The sequence below is a fragment of the Pleurodeles waltl genome, chromosome 5, assembly GCF_031143425.1.
Source record: "Pleurodeles waltl isolate 20211129_DDA chromosome 5, aPleWal1.hap1.20221129, whole genome shotgun sequence".
Lineage (NCBI taxonomy): Eukaryota > Metazoa > Chordata > Amphibia > Caudata > Salamandridae > Pleurodeles > Pleurodeles waltl.
The window spans coordinates 1,410,848,951-1,410,870,549 of NC_090444.1; the positions used below are offsets into that span (position 1 = coordinate 1,410,848,951).

The window sequence follows — 21,599 nt, forward strand, 5'->3', positions numbered from 1 at the left end:
AGGAACTCGCTTGTCCTGTACCTTTTTGCGCTTTCGACGTTTCCGTCTTCTGAAACTTTCCTAACGCTTATTCTCAAGAGGTAGTTAAAAAAGCAGACTTAGGTGTGTACTTGGGTGGGGCACGGTTAACCTCCGGAGGTGAGGACCGCAGTAAACAATGTCGATACCTTACCCAACAGCCGAATTTCCCAATTGTACAGTCTGATTTCAGATAACGTAAGGTGAGGCCTCTTACTGTCAAGCCCCCTCAGGGCAGGGCGCGCAGATGAACGGATATAAAGGCTTCCTGGAATGCACAGGGTTTTCATTGCCTCGCAAGTTTCTCCGAGCGGAAGATGATGCATCTACCACTGCCAAGGGCTTGCTTTGTGAAGCATTGCCTTCTGTACATCGTCCTTGTTCACACCTCCACTGCAGGGTAAGGACTTGCCTGTTCTGTTGCTTTCGTGTTGGTCGGTTATGTGTGCACGTTTCTCTAACTAACCTGTCTTTCCATTTTTTAGCCGTAAGACCTCACACAAACATAAATGGGTTATTTTACTATTATTGAACAGTCCACTTTGCATCTTTAGTTAAAAGTAAACGGTTAGGAATCCACCTCTGTCAGAGAGAAGACAGCGCAGCAGCTGGGAGAAATCGCATTTGTTCTGTGTAGTATCTACAGTACCCCGATCCATTATCAGTGTTTTTTTTTTTTTTTTATTCGGCGTTAGTCACGACCAGGGCTGGCTTTTGGCAAAGAGCAGTTGGGCAGTAACGAGCCATTTGCAGTAAGATCATACAGGCACCAGAGTTCCCGTCAACCGGCTCCAGTGCTGCAGTCGCTGTTTCTAAAACCCCATCAGCCTACTTTCTTGCCCTCCCATTTCCTCTCACTCCTTGCTGCCTCCAACTATTAACTCCCTCCAACAAACAATTTGGCACTAGAGTTGCTAATCTGTGCATAACAATTCAGGGGGAGATGCGCTCAGAGGCCAGTCACTACTGTGAGCAATTATCCAGGGCGTGACCTCTGAACGCAAAAGGTGCTCCCTGCTGTCTCATTTTATATAGGAGGCGGGGGGGGGGAGGGGGTGTGTGTGTGAAGGCATTTCTTCCCGCCCAGGGCGCTTCCCAGGCAGTGATTTGGAATCGCTCACTGATATGGAGTAAAGGGTGGCAGCTGACAGTCCTAAAGTAAGTAGGAAGGACAATTGTAGGACATACCATCCCAGCTGCCTAGACTGGAAGCAGCCCTAAAGAGAGGCTGCTTTATTAGCGAGAGGAGTCTGTCGATAGCCTATTCTGCCCATGACACCCAGTAAACTTTCCTTTGGCTGTCTCTGCGCTGTGGTAAACGTAATCCAAAAATTGTAACTGGACATGGTTGCAGAAAGCAAATACAAATGTGCACTGGGTGATGTGCCTACGTATGTGATGGGGAAACCTCAGAGCCCCGTGGCCTATATGTTTTGACGTGAATTGTAAGGTTCTAGGCATGACGCAGTACAACAAAGCTGCATGCCTTTCGTACAACAGCCAGCTGCAAATCAGTAAACTGACTTGCGAAACTAAATTCTTTGATTATTGTGAAGATGATACTACCAATGGTGTGTCCGTTTTTTGTCACCGATGTAAATATATAAACAGGCATATTAAAAGCTCAAATTTTAAATACTCCCATCTGTCCTTAGCATAGACTCTTGGTACTCATAGTCCGCCCATTACAGTCTGTGATATATAAACATTAGACAAGATATTGCAAGCATTCCTTTCATCACCTTTTCTTTGATTGATCTAACATCGTAAGTGGCAAAACGTGTGCTCCTTGCTCACCGTGCGCTGGAGCCAAGCTACTCCCAGGAACCCCAACCAGGACTTAGGTTGCTTGTGTTCCAGTTAATGGAGGACTTAGTCTGACAGCTCGGGCTGTGCTAGCCCAATTGCTTCAAAAGGTCCTGGGTTTTATTACATCACTACTATTCTTCAGGCCCCGCCGAGGTCTCTAAATGCAAATCCAATAAAACAGAGTAAATGACTTTCCCTGTTCAGTACACCTGTAGTATCCCGCCATCCGCCAGCAAGAGGCTGCACGATAGAATGTATCAAACCTGTGATCATCCCTGACAGCGGTCACACGAATTGCGTGATCTTGTGCATTGCATCCTTCCACTCCGACTATCCACAGTTGCTGTGAGAAGCAGGCATGTTTGTGATTTGTAAGTATTATACAACTAGGCGGGGAATCTTTATCCAGTTGCACCCCCTTTGTGAGTTGTTCAAAACTCTCCAGAGCATTCTACCACACTGAGACGCGGGGTCACCCAAAACACATTTCACAAAGTGACTTAATCGGTGAAATTAAATGATCCCTCTGCTTTGCTCACTGGAAGAGTCACGCCATATTTTTTACTGGAGGCCCTCAATGCACCACATAACCAACAAAGGCACAACCGCATCATACACCCGTGTACAATTTTGTGGAAGTTATGCTATGACTGTAGCCAAATCAGGATTTTACAGTAACATCCAGGTTTGGGTGCCCTTACTTCTTAGTGGGGAGTGGGCATTGTATTGTTAATGCATTTTCTGTACATACTGCTGTTATGTTTCAAATGCATTGATTTTCCTGTTTAAGTAGGGGAGCCAATAATTGCTGCCCGTTCCTTTGTGTTGCTGATTTACTAATCTGTGATGGATTAATCAGGATCTGTTATCGGTTCCGATCATCCTACTCATTCATGTTCGCGGTGAGGATTTTCTGGAATCGATTTTGTATTGGCCAGTTTTGTTTGGGCTCATTCTCGAGCATACCTACCAACTTCTATTCTAGTGTGGCATAACTGTAGGGGTGGCTCCCTGTGCTGCTTACAAATTTGAGTTTATAAAAAGTGTTGGTAATTCAATGGCGGCCGTCTAACTTAAACAGGATGATGGAAATTAAACTGTTTTCTTGGTAGCTCCCAGAAGAGGAATAACACTGCTGATGCACAGATCGCTATAAGAGGCAACTAGTTAATGTGTTAAATGAGTTCCAGTACCAGGCATCTATGGGAGGCAACAAATGGTGACATCATGGGTACTCACAAACATTTTCTCTTGGGCCGATAAATTTGGCCTGTGATGTCACAGAGGGCTGCATTGATGCCAGCGGAGTGGCTGTAGGGTGTGGGAAGTTGGGCTAAGGTGGGTGCAGTGGAAGCAAAGCATATACTTCTGGTGGCTAAATTACACAATGGGAAACCAGAAAACCTGGGCTAAATACTGGCTTCCTCACTACAACAAATTGTGTGATTCTATTGTCTTCATTATCACATATAAGAGGACTTCGAAATAAATAACCTAAGGGTGCTGAACAAAACCTTCTCTTGTGTTTGATTTAATAGAGTATAATGCTGTTAATTTATAATAGGAACTCAGGTCACCCAAAGAGTGCACATAACAACTGACCTGCCTCTATTGTTCACCATTGGCATTAATATGGCTGGGGAGGGGTGGCAAGAATTAACATTTATAAATTTGTGTTTAAAAACGATCACTTTTAAAATAATACTTCTCAATGCGGTGATATAATCTGATGTACTAAGGTGAAAAGTTTCTACATGTTAATTAAATGCACTTTTTGAATTGTGAAAAGACTATCATATTTTTATTCTTTTGCTATAATATGTCTTTTTGAAAGTGAAGATGTTCCTGAAGTTGAGTAGTGCAGGACTCCCTTTTTACTTCTTTTCTTTTACACACAAAACATTTAAATAAATGCTTGGCTGTTTAACATCTTTTTATTCTTAGTTCTGAGAGGAGTAAGCAGCCATCCAGACCTGCTTTTGACCAGAGAGACATGTAAAGGTCAGGAGGGCCGCATAAGGCCCCTGGCCCATACTCTGAGTATCAGTGGGTTACATGCAATCAATTTAAGCAGACATAAAATTGCACTTTCTGGCTAGTCACTCCCTCTTCGCAAGTTAATTACACATGTGCGACCTAAAGGATGTTTTGAACATATCATTTTGTTTCCTTCTTTGAAGTCACGAAAGAGAGTGATGCATTTTTTTTAATGGTTTTTAAGGTGAAGCACTGATACCAAATTATAGTCTTCTAGTTTAATTATTTCCCAGAAAAATAGATATGGAAATAAATGGCAGATTTTAATATATTTTTAAAGACTGGTGTTTTTTTAGGGTCGAGCTTGCAAGTGGATGGCTACCACATGCGTTTTGCTTGTGAGACTTTGTTGTGTTCAGTGAAGGGCTTGGAGCCCACCTGTCGCTCACCATTTATGGTTTGAGTGCCACTCTTCTTTACAGCCTTGTAATTCGTCAAGGAACACCTGGCATAATTTCCATTTCTCTGTGTGGAGCAGGGATCATACACCAATTGATGCAACTTAATTAGTGCCCGTCCGCTGCGCCCGACATGATCGAGGTACTATTTGTTCTTTTTAACTACTAGTGTCCCGCAAACAAAAGGCATGTGACCGGCAAAAATGTGTCCAGCAGGACAAACAAAATTTCTGTTATTTTGACAAGTCGTCTTTTCTCATGTTTTCTTTTGTTTTTGCTCGTGGGTGCTGTTGTCAAAAGATGACAATTATCTTGTTTGTATTGCTCCTAGACAACTTTATTAACAAAGGTGTTAGTACTATGTGAGCACCATCTTTGCGTTTTTAACACTTGGGATTGAAGGGGTAGTTGTAATTGATTGCGTAGCACTGCCTCTCCTCTCCTTTCACAGTCTGCCCTAAGAGGGTCCTTCCTCTGATTTTCTGGGAAGGCAGGATGAAGAAGCTTTGAGTGTCCTCGTACATTCATTCTCTCAGCAGCAGGCCTGCAGTGCTGTGTTTTTTGACTGGAATTGCTAATGAGCATCTCAAATATTGGGAGCCGGTGTGAGCTTCTAAAGCTGTGTAAATCTAGGGGATTATTGCCTTGGGACATCATGTGATAAGTTCCACAATTGTGAGCCAGCGCTCTGTTTATCTCACATTGCCTGATTGTTCCCCTGTGATCCAAAAGGAATCTTGCAGAGAAAGTGCACAGGGATCTCTGGCCTTGTGCAAACAAGGATTACAGGAAAGGGCTGAATAATTCACAGCCATGTAACACAAACAGCTTGATATCACTGCTTGTCAGAAAAACATAAACTTTTCAAATTGTTCTCGCTGCTCCCTCTGTCCCTTGTGGCATTAACATCCCATCAGTCACAGGGACAGGTGATATGGCTGACCTCAGCAACACAAAAGGGTGATGGACAAGTTGAAACTTTTCAAGCATTCACCCCTAGTCACAGATCTGGGTTTAATCCATCGTTCTTTTGCTCACCATGCCACCCCATTTTGGACCTAGCCATATGCAAATCATTCTTTACTATGCTCCCAATGGGAGCAGTCTAGCCCGAACTGCCAAGCCAGGTCTTCCCTGGAAACGATCCAAGCATCCTGGGATCCGTTTCAGGGTATCACCCTTCATCAGCCAGCCTAGCTTGAATCCAGTGGGACAGTGAACAAGTGATCCATGTCTGGGCATACCCTTCCCATTTAGGGAAACTTTTGAAACACAAAAGGCATGGCTGACCTCCCAAATCCTGTCCTGTCCTAGACACGTCTTGGAAAAAAAGCGGTTTCACTGCACTAAGCGGGTTGCTACCAAGTTTTGTTCATACTCTTTTTAAAAAATAAATCAATCACAAAAGAATGTCATTACATGGATATTTTAAATAACTCTGTATGTACCCTTACTTAGTTCTCTCAAAGCGGAGCCCCTATAAAAAAAATAAAAAATGAAAACTTACTTCATACCTCACTCCTTTCATTTGATTTTAATTCCTGATCTTGAATCTCAGGGCATCTACCGCCATTTTGATTGATCATGCATGAGATAGATGTCAGCTGATGCTATCAAGGGAGGGTGTGCATGACTGTGAAGTGCAATGTAGCTCATATAGTCATATATTCACTGTGGCCTAGACTACGTTTTTGCAATTGTCTTTTTTGGTGCAGACTCAATACAATATCTATTTTGTGAATTACAAAGCCATACAAAGCTCAATTTGTATGGCTTTGTAAAAATAAATAAAGAAATACCTCAATACAGTATGCAGTGCTGCCTTGTAGTATCTTGTCTGAGGTAAGCATTACTTCTCCCATGCATCCACCCATGTATTTTGAAGGAAATCTATATTTATAAAGACCTGTAAGCACTGTTTTTTGCCAAAACAGTGCGCCTCTTTGAGGCTGGCGTAATCGAAAGAAATGTCTTTATTTCTCCTTCTTACTTCCTCTTGCATGTGTGCTGTCTTCAGCTACACATATACAAAGAGGAATTAGACTCAGAGGAAAGTTTTTTGCAGGGGCTGTAAAATGAAAATACCCATTTGTTTTCACCCAAAGCCATATCTAAATGAAACAGCATGACCTGGCATTACATGAAACTCTATTCCTAAAGCAAACAAGGGCCAAGTATAATATTGCATAATGTTTCTAAACAAAATTACATGTTTTAGAAGACTTATCCTTGGTCAGATGTCCTCATGTTGAATATGTACTGGAGGATCTGCCTGAAATAGAAATATTCCACTAAGCAAGCTTATGCCCGATTTAAATATTAACGGCTGGGCCATCCACAAGGGTGAAAAAGTAATTCACTCCAACACCCTGGCGGTGGTTCCAACAACCAAATTTAATAAAAAAACGTCTGTCAGGTCCTCAAGACAATCAGCTTTCACAGGAATTGTCATCAAGGCAGATCCTGTGAATGCATCGTAACTTTTCATGTGGCTCCATCAAATCTGATGGAGCTGTATGGCAAAATTACAAAGTGGGATGTTGTTTTTCAAGATGAAAAAAACACTTCCCCCTTCACTTTGAGAGTCATCTCCCATGGTGAGGGGGTCATTTTTAGGGTTGAGCCTGTAGCGCATGCATATCACTTGCCAGACTCTGTTGTAGTTTGAAAAGGGCTTGGAGCCCTCCTGTCGCTCACCATTTGTTGGCTTTCAGTGGAGTGACTGAGTCACTTCCCAGGTTCTGCAGACACCCTTCTGCGATGACAACTGTTATTCTGGGACTCCTCGCCTGATGACAAGCGTGCTCCCTGGAACACAGGTAGTGGACTGAAGTGACCCATACTGTCCAAAGGTCCAGCTGTCCAACTTTGGAGGAGGACAGAGCTTGCATCCCCGTTCTGCGACAGTACCCCTGTACACCGCTTCTTCTGCAGCTCCTTGGGCTTTTGTGCACTTCATCCAAGAATCCTTCATGAACAGCGTAGCCCAGGTCCCCAGCACTCCATCCTTTGGTGCACAGCTCCCTGAGTTGTTCTCCGGCGGCGTGTTCTTTGTCCCTGTGTTCTGGGACCCCTGTGGGTGCTGCCTAGCCTTCTGAGCCGCCTCTGTCTCCTCAGTCTGAGTTGAGACCCCCAGGTCCATCCTGGGCCCAGGCAGTTTCTTTTTGACGCAAACAACGTACTTGCTTGAACCAAAGCTTGTAGGCGGAATCCAGTGACGCAAACAGCCTGCATCCAACAAATAGATGTGGGACATCTTGTTTGGTGCACCAAGCAGGAACCCGCAGCCATCTTCTTTGGTGCTCTTCTGTACTTTCTTCTGACTGGAGAATCCACTTTTGCACCTTCTTGTAGGTTGGCAGGGGCTTCTGTGTGGTAGAAGTAAATGATGCAGAGGAGTCCTGCTGGACTCTCGCATTTCGAATCTGAGGACCCACCCAAGAGTAGGCTCCTAAATAGCCCAGGAAGCTAGCAGGGTGGCCCCCTATCAGGAGGGGGCTGTGTTGTCACCTGCCTGACCTCGCCACTCAGATGCTCCCAGGAGCCTCTGCCCACTTTGGATTCAAGATGGAAGAATCAAGTGGCCACCTGGAGGAGCTGTTGGCACCACCCCTGGGGTGGTGATGGACAGGATAGTGGTAACTCCCCTTTCCATTGTCCATTTTCGTGCCAGAGCAAGGACCGGGTGTCCCTTGACTCTTGCAAAACTAGTTTATGCAAGAAGGGCACCAAATGTGACCTTCAAAGCATACCAGTGGCTTGGGCGGGGCTACCCCTCCCAAGCCATGTAACACCTATTTCCAAGGGAGAGGGTGTTACCTCCTTCTGCCACATGAAATCCTTTGTTCTGCCTTCCTCTGTCTGAGCTGGTCAAGCAGCAGGAGGGCAGAAACCTGTCTGATGGGTGGCAGCAGCGCAGGCTGCCCGGAAAACCCCAGAAGACTAGTAGGAGCAATGGTGGGAGTTCATGGATTTATACAAGCAATACTGGCAAAAGTATTGGGGTATGATTCCAGCATGTTTGATACCAAACATGTCCAGGTTCGGAGTTACCATTATGTAGCTGGACCCAGCTAGTGACCTGTGTCCAGTACACAGGTAAAATGGCTTCCCTGCACTTACAAAGTCCAGTGAAATGGAGCTGGAGTTTCTAGAGGCACCTCTGCTCATGCCCATGGGTGGCACAATACATGCTGCAGACCCTAGGGAACCCCTGGTGCCCCGTGCCCTGGGTACCCAACTACCAGATACTAGGGACTTCTATTGGGACACCAGTATGCCAATTGTGGGGTGTGCTAAGTCATAAGCAACCAAATTTAGAGGGCGAGAGCACAGTCACTGGGGTCCTGGTTAGCAGGATCACAGTGAACACAGTCAAACCACACTGGCAGCAGGCAAAAAGTGGGGGTAACCTTGCCAAAAGAGGGTACTTTCCTACTCGGAGGCACTATTTTATTCTTTTTAACTTCTATTGCCCTGCAATCAGAAGGTGTGTGACTAGTAAAAATGTGCCCAGCAGGAAAAACAAAATTGCAAAGTTTTATTTTCTATAGTTAATTTTCTTTTATTTTGCCCAGTCCTCTTTTCTTACTTTGCACTCATGTGTTGTATTGTTTTGGCATGTGGGGACTTCTCTCAAATAATGACCATTATCTTGCTCAAAATATTGCAAAGCAACATTATTTCATTATTATGTGTAATTTCCCAAAAATATTCTTTAACACGTAATCATGCAGTAGACCCCACTCCTCCTCAGTCCAATCCCATCTGCCCCGCTGCATTCAACGCCAAGCCACCTTACATAAATCCCCACTACTTAATCCAATCCACCCCAAACCAATGCAACCCGCCCTCAAATTTAGACTACTAACCCCAATCCAATCTACTTCAATCCAACCCAACACACTCCAATCCTCCCAACTGATCCTTTTCCAAGCTGCCCCACTTCAATCCAAAACAATCTGCCACACTACCAAACAATCTGCACCAATCCAAAACAATCTGTTTCACTCCAAAATAATCTGCCTCATGCTAATCCAAAACAATCTGCTCCACTCTAATCTTCCCCACTGTAATCTGCCCCACTCCAGTCTGACCTACTCCAGTCCAAAACAATCGGCCCCACTCTAATCTGCCCACTCCATCCGGCCCAACTTCAATCCAGAACAATCAGCTCCTCTCCAGTCTGCCCCACTATAATCAAAAACTCTCTGCCCCACTCATCTGCCCACTCCAATCCAAAAATAATATGTCCCACTCTAATCCAAAACAGTCTCTCTCAATCCAGTCTACCCCACTCCAATCCAAAACAATCTACCCCTCTCCAATCCAAAACTATCTTCAACAATCTGAAACAATCTGCCCCTCTCCAATCTACCCCACTCAAATCCAAAGTAATTTACCCCTCTCCAATCTGCCCAACTCCAATCCACCCTACTCCAATCTGCCCACTCCACACCACCAATCCAATGTAATCCTCAAATCCATTCTACCCCACTGAATCCAATCACTACAACCCAATCCACCCTACTCCAGTCCACCCACCCTACCCCACTCCAATCCATCCCACTCCAATTCAGTCCACTTTGATCCATCCCACTCCAGTCCAGTCCACCTTTATCTCCCCACTCCAAACCACCTTAATCCACACCACCCCACTCCTAATCCACCCCAGTCTAATCGACTGCAATCAAATCCACTCCATTCCAATCTAGTCCATCTCACTCCAGTCCAACCCACCCCATTCCAATCCCACACCCTAGCTAATCGACCTCAATCCAATCCACTCTCACCCCACCTAAACCTAATCCAATGAACTCCAATCCACTCCACTGCAATCCAATCCTCTCCAATCCACCTCACCCTAAACTAACCCAGTCCAACTCATTCCTCTCCACTCCAACCTAATCCACTACAATTCAATGCTCCCCAATCCTATCCACCCCACCCACTCTCCGCTCTACCCCAACACCTTCATCCCATTTCAATCCACCCACCCCAATCGAGCCCAACCTATCCAGTTCACACCATCCCGTCCACCTGACTGTATCTGATCTACTCCAGTCCAATCCATCTGACACCATTCCAATCCACCCCACCCCATTTCAGACCACCCCACTCAATCCAATCCACCCACCCCACCCCACTCCAATCAATCCCACTCCAAACTAACCCAGCCCACTCTAGTCCACTCCACCCCACTCCACTCTAATCCACCTAACTTCAGTCCAATCACCCCTTCAAACAACCCCAGTCAACTCCAATCCAACCCATCCCACTCTAGTTCAATCCACCCCAGTCTAGTCCGATCCACCCTCTCCAATCCAACCCATCCCACTCTAATCCAATCCACACCACCCAAGTCCTATCACCCCGATCAAATTCACCAACCCCAATCCAATCTAATCCACCCCACTCTAATCCACCCCACCCACTCCAGGTCTCCCTAGTAAAATCAAAGTCACCTCATTTCAGCCCACCCCACTCAAATAAAATCCACCCGATCCAGTCTAGCCACTCCAATCAACCCCACTCTTCCCAATTCAGTCCACCCCACTCTACTCTCATCCTATCCACCTCACTACCTCAATCCACTCCAACCCACCCTACCATATTCCATCCCAGTCCACTATAAGTCACTTCACTTTATGACGCTGCAGTCTACGACACTCTCTGCCACTGAACTCCACTCCCCTCTACCCAACTCTGACAGTCCAATCACCCTACTCCACTCTATGACACCCTACACCAACAAATCCACTCTAAAACACTCTACTATATGACACCCCATGCCACCAACTATATAGCCATGCTGAGCAGCAATCACAATGGTGTACAACATGGCAAAAACACTTTGTAGATGTGCGACCTATTGGCTTTGCTAACGCTTGTTTCTTTTGTTAATGTAGAAGAGCATCTGCAAAAAACTTTTGCAAATCCAAAACGTTGAGTAATGTCTTTGAAGGAAGAGACCGCATGTATCTGCCAATGGTGGTTGTAATATTGTGCTGGTTTCCAGTAAAATTGAAGGAAATATAGGAAAGGTAGATAATCAGACAAAACAATTTCTCTGTACGTTCTAGTCCTCAAAAGCTATAAAGGAAAGCATAAAACGAAGGTAATGGATTGTAGAAGCCTAAAATGGAGATATGTCGGCGCTTTTGGACCAGTTTGGAGAGTGTTTTTGGAAAACCTTTTCATATGTTCTTACATACATATATAGCGTTTTAATTTTTAATTATGTAACCTGTTTATTTTTATTAATAAATTTAGCAGTTTTCCACAGTGCATGCAAAAGCATGTGGGTGCCTGGGTAGTTTACAAGAGCAATGGTGATATTACTATCAGAATGAGGGCTATTATTACTGACCAGCACTAAAAGCAAAACTTGGGCGCGAAGTTGTGAAGTTATTAAAAATAGAAATATGTACAAGTAGATTACACTCGGTATATTAAACATTAAAACAACTGGTCTTGTACAGAATACGGATACGTGTGGTAAAGTTATTTTTGAAGAACAAGGACTTGTCCTGTGAGTCGACCATTTGAAAGGAAGAGTTAGCCAAGTCGCATTAGCGAGTCCTGGGAGATACTGTTACTCCTTGTATGGGGCACGGAAAATAACAATATGCGACACAATGCAGAGCACATCTAGGTAACCTTGGTAGGAAACCACAGACAGGAGAGGTAGTGTCAACTGTAAAGAAGTGTGGACTTTTTTAAAACTTTCCTTGAAGCCTAAATTACTCATACACCCAGTACAGATGCTCGGATGCTCAGATTTAACATGCAGACAAGAGCCTTTTAATTATCTGTTTGGGCAGGGATTTTAAGAGGCCTGAACTGTCTCTGCAAGGTCTGACATCTCTCCTCCACGAATGTTCAGTGTACATTGCAGGGCCCATTTTTGCCCATTGTTCGGTTAAAGATGTTTTCTTTACCGGGCACACCCAGTTTGAATTACTGTCCCATGGCCTTTTCCTTTTCACTGAAATGCCCCAGATAACTTGATATACCCCTCGTGCTTAACAAAAACAGAACGGTGCGAGGCAGTTAGTGACTGTCAAGGAAAAGGGAATGCAAACATGGACCTTTTAGCGTTTATTAATTAATTCATTAATTAATCTATTTTAGGGCACATAGAGAATTAAACGGAAAGTCTGTGGAATGGTGGGTAAATCTCAAAATGCCTCCTTGTCTTTGATAACTACTCAAATTCATGCACCATGTTAGAGTCTTTTTATTCCGTTGAAGTACTTGTATGCAATTTCATTATGAATTCGGTTCTTTTTATTGGTATATTGTCATCCTTATTATTTCAGTTCCAGTTCGTTATTTAGTGTGCACCTTCTTTATGTATTCTCCTTCACGTTAATGAAACACTCGGTCCTTTCTTTTCTTTTATCTAAAATGCAAAGCTAAATCAGGTTAACTTGTTTCTCACTGATAACAATATTAAACTGGGTATTACTCACCAGTTTAGCTTATAACATGAGTGACTGCAAGAATGTTGTTCCAATGCATCAAAACTGAAAATTAATCAAAACTGTTATTTTTAATCAATAATACATGTTCGATGTACTTTTTAAAGTTGGAAATAAGTTTTCCGCTCATTACAGTTGCTCAGCTTAGCTGAAATCTAAGTAAGTATTAACGTTATTTGCATGTCGTTTATGCGGGCTCCAGTCAGCCGATGAATATTAGGACATCGGCTGCAACCTCAGCAATCATTTTTTTAAAGTTTTTTTTTCTGTTTTTTTGGGCGAGCGGGAGGATAGTCTGAGGAGGGGCCTGAGGTGCCTCTCGGGCAGTTCTGAGTTTGAAGGTCAATCAATCAATCAATCAATCATTGAATTTGTAAAGCGCTCTGTAATTATGGTATCACAGGATAACTAATGCTTGTGTCATTCGTTACGCTTAGTCCTACCTTTAGTTCTGTGTATTGCACTTACCTTGTTTACCTATTTTATCTTCTGTATTGTGTTCCACCTTCTGGCCTTGCTCGTGGTGGAATTCCAACTGCTAACCTGGAGGTATGCAGTTGGAAGCCCACCTGTGAGGACGTGCTGGAAGTGTAATTGAATAAACTTCATATTCAACTTTACCTGCCTCAGTGGTTTCCATTCAACTTAACATCCTCACAAGGGAGGAGTGGTGGGAACTATTGAGGGAGTTTTGTTCTTGTCTCTGCAGTGAAGTATCCCTTTCCTACCATAGATCCGAAAAGTTGATCAATGCTTTACATGCCTTTTTTTCGACTTTTTGTCAAGTTTTTCTTTGAGTGTGTTGAGGATGTCATCGAGAAAAGCTGGATTCAAAACATGTGGTGCCTGTCACCGTGCCATGTCTCTTATGGAACCCCATCTCGTTTGCCTCTGGTGCCTCGAGTGCAACCATGACTCCAAGTCATGCTCAGAATGCTGGACCATGGCACTGAATGCTTACAGCGAGCGGTCCCTAATGCTGCTTCCAGCCTGGCAGTCGGCAACAGCAGCACATGTGACTCCTAGGAGGTCTCAGTCCCAGTCGCAAAGGAGGTCACGAGACTGCCCCAGGAGCACCAAGTGCTTTTCGTCCCATTCAAGGTCTACGCAGCACTCTGGAAAGAGTTATAAGAAGAAGTCCAAGAGGACTTTTTACTTCACTTCGTTGGTCGGCCGTCGATATGAGCAGGGAGCATTGGCCATCTTAGCATGGTTCTGCTGAGCCGTTGCCCAGTTTGACTCTGCGCCTCTCCCGTTTCCGGGACCCAGATTGATCCCCGCTCAGATCAAAGAGCTTTATGAGTCCATGCGCTATGTTTTGAATCACGCCTATGCCTCTGGTGCACCTTTGGGGCCCGGGGGGTCAGAGGAGGCCCCAACTAGTTGCATGGTGGTGACTTTGGTCTCAGCTCCGGTGGGGCCTCATGAATCCGATTCTGGATCTGGACCGGCACTGGCACCGGCGCAGGTCATGAGGCCTATGCTCCTGGCACCCACTGGCGGACCAGCCCCATGCTGATTCCTGATGATCTGGAACAGCATTACATAACCTCAGTTCCAGGGCAGACAGGTTCCAGATCATTGCCTGAGCCTTATTTTACACAGCCAGGCATGGGAGAAGAGTGGGTGGGGTTACTGGACCCTTTGTAACACCAGTTGGAGACTAGGTTGGACTGATATGAGGTGCTAGGAGAGGTCAGAGATCTGGATACCTCCCCAGATGATGGCTAGTTCTCTCCCCCCACTGTAGCTACGGAGGAGGGAGCCTCCTATGCAATGCCCTTGTGTAGGGCAGTGGATGTCCTCGACCTTGAACTGCCCTTAGTGGCTGTCAAGACAAACATCTTGATGGAAGTGCTTCAGCCAAGGGCTTCTACATCTGAACCCCTTCTGCCCTTTAAAAAAGCACTTACAGATGTCCTGCAGGGAACTTGGTCCAAGCTCAGCACCGGGGCTCCTGTAAATAGGATTATCGCCTGCTGTCATTGCCCTGCTCTGGATGACCCTAGCTTCCTCAGTCAACACATAACCCTGAGAGCTGGCAGTCCAAGCCTCCACTTCCCATGGTGCATTCCCTTCCGCTACCCTGCACAGGGAATCGAAGAGGATGGACCATCTTGAGAAGAAGTTGTTTTCTTCCACCAGCCTGGCATTGAGGTTAGTAAATGCTTGTGCTTAGTGGGCCGTTTCTCACAGACCATTTGGGTTACAGTTGTGCAAGTGCTGCCTCAGTTCCTGGAGGAGGCCTAGGGCATACTCTCCCAAGCAGTTAAAGATGGGAGGGATGCTGCTTAGTTCACCATTCTGTGTGGCTTACATACGGCTGATGTGCTAGGTAGAGGGATTGCATCGACAGTGGCTTTAAAGCACCACGCCTGGGTGAGGACATCTGTTTTCTTCGGGTGATGTCCAAGCCAACCTGATAGATATGCCTTTCAATGCCACTTGCTTGTTTGGCGAGAAGGCAGACTCAGTGCTGGAGTGTTATAAGGAATCTTGGGCTGCAGCCAAGTCCTTGGGCCTCTCTGCAAGCCCTCGCCCTCCATCTGCCTTCTTCCCCTTTCATGGCTACAGAAGGTATCGAGCCAGCCCCATGCCAACCACTGTCCCACACAACCAACGCAGGCTATGCAAGGATGTGTGCACGGTTCCTTCAGACCTAGAGGGTTGGCAGGCCAGAAGTCACCTGCCACATAGCCCCTGGCAGCCTCAAAGCCCTCCTAGTTTGGATCCGCAGGACCATGCTTGCCAAGTTGGAGGGAGAACACACCATCATCTCCTCCTCTTGAAGTCTATAACGTTGGATGCATGGGTACTGCAGATGATCAGGAAGGGCTATGCCCTGCCTTTCCTATCCTTTCCTCCTCACATTCTGCCAACTTTTGAATGGCTAGCGGAGGATCATTTGTCACTGTTCGAAGAGGAAGTTATGTCTCTCTTGGCCAGGACAGACATAGAAATGGTCCAATATCAGAAGTAGCCAATGGTTGTTATTCCTGCTACTTTATGGTACCCAAAAAGAACAAGGGCCTTTGCCCTATTCTGGACCTATGGACCATAGATTTCTTCAAATCAAATCAAATCAAATCAAGTCAAATCAAATCAAATCAAATCATTAACATTTATAAAGCGCGCTACTCACCCGTGCGGGTCTCAAGGCGCTAGGGGGGAAAGGGGGGGTTATCGCTGCTCAAACAGCCAAGTCTTTAGGAGTCTCCGGAAAGCGGAGTGGTCCTGGGTGGTCCTGAGGCTGGTGGGGAGGGAGTTCCAGGTCTTGGCCGCCAGGAAGGAGAAAGATCTCCCACCCGCCGTGGAGCGGCGGGTGCGAGGGACGGCAGCAAGTGCGAGGCCAGCGGAGCGGAGGGGGCGGGTGTGGACGTAGAAGCTGAGGCGTCTGTTGAGGTATTCCGGTCCCTTGTTGTGGAGGGCTTTGTGTGCGTGGGTGAGAAGACGGAAGGTGATCCTTTTGCTGACTGGGAGCCAATGCAGGTGTCTCAGGTGTGCGGAGATGTGGCTGTTGCGGGGTACGTCGAGGATGAGGCGGGCCGAGGCGTTTTGGATGCGTTGCAGGCGGTTTTGGAGTTTGGCGGTGGTCCCGGCGTAGAGGGTGTTGCCGTAGTCCAGGCGACTCGTGACAAGGGCGTGGGTCACGGTTTTTCTGGTGTCGGCGGGGATCCAGCGGAAGATCTTGCGGAGCATGCGGAGAGTGAGGAAGCAGGCGGAGGACACGGCGTTGACTTGCTTGGTCATGGTGAGAAGAGGGTCCAAGATGAAGCCGAGGTTGCGGGCGTGGTCTGCGGGGGTCGGTGCGGTGCCGAGGGCCGTGGGCCACCAGGAGTCGTCCCAGGCGGACGGGGTGTTGCCGAGGATGAGGACTTCCGTTTTTTCAGAGTTCAGCTTTAGGCGGCTGAGCCTCATCCAATCTGCGACGTCCTTCATACCCTCTTGTAGGTTGGTCTTGGCGCTGGCGGGGTCCTTGGTGAGGGAGAGTACAAGTTGGGTGTCGTCGGCGTAGGAGGTGATAATGATGTCGTGCTTGCGTACGATGTCGGCGAGGGGGCTCATGTAGACATTGAAGAGTGTCGGGCTGAGCGATGAGCCTTGAGGTACGCCGCAGATGATCTTGGTGGGTTCTGAGCGAAACGGAGGGAGGTAAACTCTTTGGGAGCGGTTAGCGAGGAAGGAGGCGATCCAGTCCAGGGCCTGGCCTTGGATCCCGGTGGAGCGTAGGCGGGTGATTAGGGTGCGGTGACAGACGGTGTCAAAGGCAGCCGAGAGGTCGAGGAGAATGAGGGCGACTGTTTCACCGTTGTCCATCAGGGTTCTGATGTCGTCTGTGACTGAGATGAGGGCGGTTTCCGTGCTGTGGTTGGTTCGGAATCCGGTTTGTGAAGGGTCGAGCAGGTTGTTGTCTTCCAGGAAGGTGGTCAGCTGTTTGTTGACGGTCTTTTCTATTACCTTGGCTGGGAAAGGTAGAAGAGAGATGGGGCGGAAGCTTTTCAGGTCGCTTGGGTCAGCCGTAGGTTTCTTTAGTAGGGCGTTGACTTCAGCGTGCTTCCAGCATTCGGGGAAGGTAGCAGAAGAAAAAGAAGAGTTGATGACGGTCTGGAGGTGCGGGGCGATGATGTCGTCGGCTTTGTTAACGATGAAGTGCGGGCAGGGGTCCGAAGGGGCGCCGGAGTGGATAGAGTTCATGATGGATTTGGTTTCTTCCGTGTTGATGTGGGTCCAGTTGTTGAGGGTGATGTCCGGGGAAGCGGGTTCAGTGGTGTATGGTTGGGTCTGGTGTCCGAAGCTGTCGTGGAGGTCGCTGATCTTGCGATGGAAGAAAGTGGCGAGGGATTCGCACAAATCCTGTGAGGGCGTGACGGCGTTGGCGCTGGCGCTGGGGTTGGAGAACTCTTTGACGATGCTGAAGAGTTCTCTGCTGTTGTGGCTGTTTTTGTCTAGTCTGTCGGTGAAAAAGTTCCTTTTGGCAGTGCGGATCAGGTGGTGGTGTTCGCGTGTAGCGTTCTTGAGGGCGGTCATGTTGTCCGCGGTGTGGTCCTTGCGCCAGGCCTTCTCAAGGGCACGACAAGTTTTCTTTGATTCTTTGAGGGTGTCAGAGAACCAGAGAGGTTTTTTGGTGTTGGTCTGTCGATGCGTGCGTTTGAGGGGAGCAAGGTTGTCAGGGCAGTTGGAGATCCAGTTTGTGAGGTTGAGAGCTGCGTCGTTGGGGTCGGTGGTGAGGGTGGGTTGGTTGGCGGCGAGAGCGGAGAAGAGTTGCTCTTCAGGGATCTTGTTCCACTGTCGACGAGGGGTGGGTTGAGTGCGGAGGTGGGAGGTCTCGCGTCGGAATGTGAAGTGGACGCAGCTGTGGTCGGTCCAGTGTAGGGCAGAGGTGTGGCTGAAGAAGATGTGTTTGCTGGCGGAGAAGATAGGGTCGAGCGTGTGTCCGGCGATGTGGGTGGCGGTGTTCACCAGTTGTTTGAGGCCGAGGTTGGCGAGGTTGTCGAGCAGGGTGGTGGTGTTGGGGTCGTTGTTTTGTTCCAGATGGAAGTTGAGGTCGCCTAGGAGGATGTAGTCCGGTGAGGCGAGGGCGTGCGGGGAGATGAAGTCGGCGATGGCGTCGCTGAAAGAGGCGCGAGGTCCGGGAGGACGGTAGACGAGGGATCCTCTGAGGGTGGTCCTTGGGTCGGTGCGAATCTGAAAATGCAGGTGTTCAGCGGCGAGGGGGGGGTCTTCGGTGGAGGTGGTGACGCTGATGGAGTCTTTGAAGATGATGGCGACACCTCCTCCTACTTGGTTGGTGCGGTCTTTTCTGGAGATCTTGTAGCCTTCGGGGATGGCGGTAGCGATGTCTGGAGCAGAGGAGGCGTTCATCCATGTCTCCGTGATGAAGGCGACGTCCGGGGCTGTGGAGTCCAGGAGGTCCCAAAGTTCAACGGCGTGCTTGTGGACGGAACGAGCGTTGATCAGGATGCACTTGAGGTGGTTGATGGCGCGTGGGTTTGTGGTCGTGGTAGTTGCGTGGTGGAAGATGCGTTTGCAGGAGTTGCAGGCGAAGGGTCCATGGGTGCGTTTGGGGTGAGCTAGGAAGCAGGTTTTGGAGCGCCCTGGGTTGAGGGCGTGGAGGGTGGTGGGGTCGTAGCGGATCAGCGGGGCTTGGGGGAGCTGGGGACCAGGGGTCGTGGCGCTGGGCGCGGGCCAGGCGCGGACGGGCGCAGACGGGCTTGCCTCTGGCGCGCCTCCGGCGCGCCAGCGGCGTGCCCGCTGCGCAGTCGCGCAGCGGCCGCCATAAGAGGTAGGAGGGGGGGGGAGGGGTCAGCTGGGGGCGAATGGGAGCTGGGGGGCGGGGGCGTGCAGGAGGTCGCGGCGGGAAAGCGCGAGGGAGGGGGGGGGACAGGTAGAGTGAGAGGAGCTGGGGGAGGGGGTTTAGGGTGGAGGAGGGTGAGTGTTAGGAGGTTTGGAGATTAGGGAGAGAGATAGGAGTAGGGTTGTGAAGATAGGGGAGGGGGGGTTGTAGAGGTGGGTGAGGGAGAGAGGTAGAGTGAGAGGATAGGGAGATAGGTAGTAGAGGGGGTGGCGGGAGGGGGGGAGAGATAGAGAAATAGATAGAGAAAATAGATAGAGAAGTCGATAGATAGGGAAATAGATAGATAGACAGATAGGTAGGTAGGAGGAGGTGGAGAGTGGGGGAGTTAGATAGTGAGATAGGGAGCTAGAGAGATAGGAAGATAGGAGGAGTGAGGGAGGTAGATAGCGAACGGGTTAGCTAGGGGTGAGAGAGGGGGAGGCGAGTGAGGGAGGGGGATGAGGAAGGAGCAGGAGGGCAGGCTCGGGGGAAGAAGACGGAGGAGGTAGAAGAGCCGAAGACAGGAGAACAGAAGACAGAAGAACAGAAGACAGAAGAACAGAAGACCGGAAGAGCAGAAGACAGAAGACCAGAAGAACAGAAGACAGAAGAACAGAAGAACAGAAGAACAGAAGAACAGAAGAACAGAAGATCGGAAGAGCAGAAGAACAGAGAAGAACAGAGAAGAACAACACAGAAGCACCGAGAAGAACAGAGAAGAAGAACACAGAAGACCGGAAGAACACAGAAGAACAGAAGGGAAGAACAGAAGAACAGAAGAGAAGAACAGAAGAACACAGAAGAAGATTGCAGAGGGGGAGCGAGGAGGAAGAGACAGAGAGGAGGAAAAGAAGCAGGAGCAGGAGAGAAGGTGAGTGGCGCGGGGCAGGGCGAGGGGCTGGGAGGAGGGGGGTACTTACAGTTAGGTGGGTCTCAGGAACACAGGAACTCGGGAACTTGGAGGAGCTGCAGCGGCAGGGGGAGCGACCTACCCTTGGGTCAAGGGTCGCTACCACTGTCGCGCAGCGGCCGCCATAAGAGGTAGGAGGGGGGGGGAGGGGTCAGCTGGGGGCGAATGGGAGCTGGGGGGCGGGGGCGTGCAGGAGGTCGCGGCGGGAAAGCGCGAGGGAGGGGGGGGGACAGGTAGAGTGAGAGGAGCTGGGGGAGGGGGTTTAGGGTGGAGGAGGGTGAGTGTTAGGAGGTTTGGAGATTAGGGAGAGAGATAGGAGTAGGGTTGTGAAGATAGGGGAGGGGGGTTGTAGAGGTGGGTGAGGGAGAGAGGTAGAGTGAGAGGATAGGGAGATAGGTAGTAGAGGGGGTGGCGGGAGGGGGGAGAGATAGAGAAATAGATAGAGAAAATAGATAGAGAAGTCGATAGATAGGGAAATAGATAGATAGACAGATAGGTAGGTAGGAGGAGGTGGAGAGTGGGGGAGTTAGATAGTGAGATAGGGAGCTAGAGAGATAGGAAGATAGGAGGAGTGAGGGAGGTAGATAGCGAACGGGTTAGCTAGGGGTGAGAGAGGGGGAGGCGAGTGAGGGAGGGGGATGAGGAAGGAGCAGGAGGGCAGGCTCGGGGGAAGAAGACGGAGGAGGTAGAAGAGCCGAAGACAGGAGAACAGAAGACAGAAGAACAGAAGACAGAAGAACAGAAGACCGGAAGAGCAGAAGACAGAAGACCAGAAGAACAGAAGAACAGAAGATCGGAAGAGCAGAAGAACAGAGAAGAACAGAGAAGAACAGAGAAGAACAACACAGAAGCACCGAGAAGAACAGAGAAGAAGAACACAGAAGACCGGAAGAACACAGAAGGGAAGAACAGAAGAACAGAAGAGAAGAACAGAAGAACACAGAAGAAGATTGCAGAGGGGGAGCGAGGAGGAAGAGACAGAGAGGAGGAAAAGAAGCAGGAGCAGGAGAGAAGGTGAGTGGCGCGGGGCAGGGCGAGGGGCTGGGAGGAGGGGGGTACTTACAGTTAGGTGGGTCTCAGGAACACAGGAACTCGGGAACTTGGAGGAGCTGCAGCAGCAGGGGGAGCGACCTACCCTTGGGTCAAGGGTCGCTACCACTGTCGCGCAGCGGCCGCCATAAGAGGTAGGAGGGGGGGAGGGGTCAGCTGGGGGCGAATGGGAGCTGGGGGGCGGGGGCGTGCAGGAGGTCGCGGCGGGAAAGCGCGAGGGAGGGGGGGGGACAGGTAGAGTGAGAGGAGCTGGGGGAGGGGGTTTAGGGTGGAGGAGGGTGAGTGTTAGGAGGTTTGGAGATTAGGGAGAGAGATAGGAGTAGGGTTGTGAAGATAGGGGAGGGGGGTTGTAGAGGTGGGTGAGGGAGAGAGGTAGAGTGAGAGGATAGGGAGATAGGTAGTAGAGGGGGTGGCGGGAGGGGGGGAGAGATAGAGAAATAGATAGAGAAAATAGATAGAGAAGTCGATAGATAGGGAAATAGATAGATAGACAGATAGGTAGGTAGGAGGAGGTGGAGAGTGGGGGAGTTAGATAGTGAGATAGGGAGCTAGAGAGATAG

At 48.5% G+C, this 21,599-nt stretch overlaps 1 protein-coding gene across 1 annotated transcript in view; it reads left to right on the top strand.

Annotated features, from left to right (window-relative positions):
* Positions 1–233: 233 nt before the first annotated feature.
* LOC138296504 (CD109 antigen-like) overlaps positions 234–21,599 on the top strand; it is a 363,929-nt gene continuing 342,563 nt past the window's right edge. Inside the window, exon 1 of the mRNA XM_069235675.1 lies at positions 234–418. Within this exon, the coding sequence (XP_069091776.1) occupies positions 336–418 (83 nt within the window). The 5' untranslated portion in view covers positions 234–335. The remainder of the gene's footprint in view (positions 419–21,599) is intronic.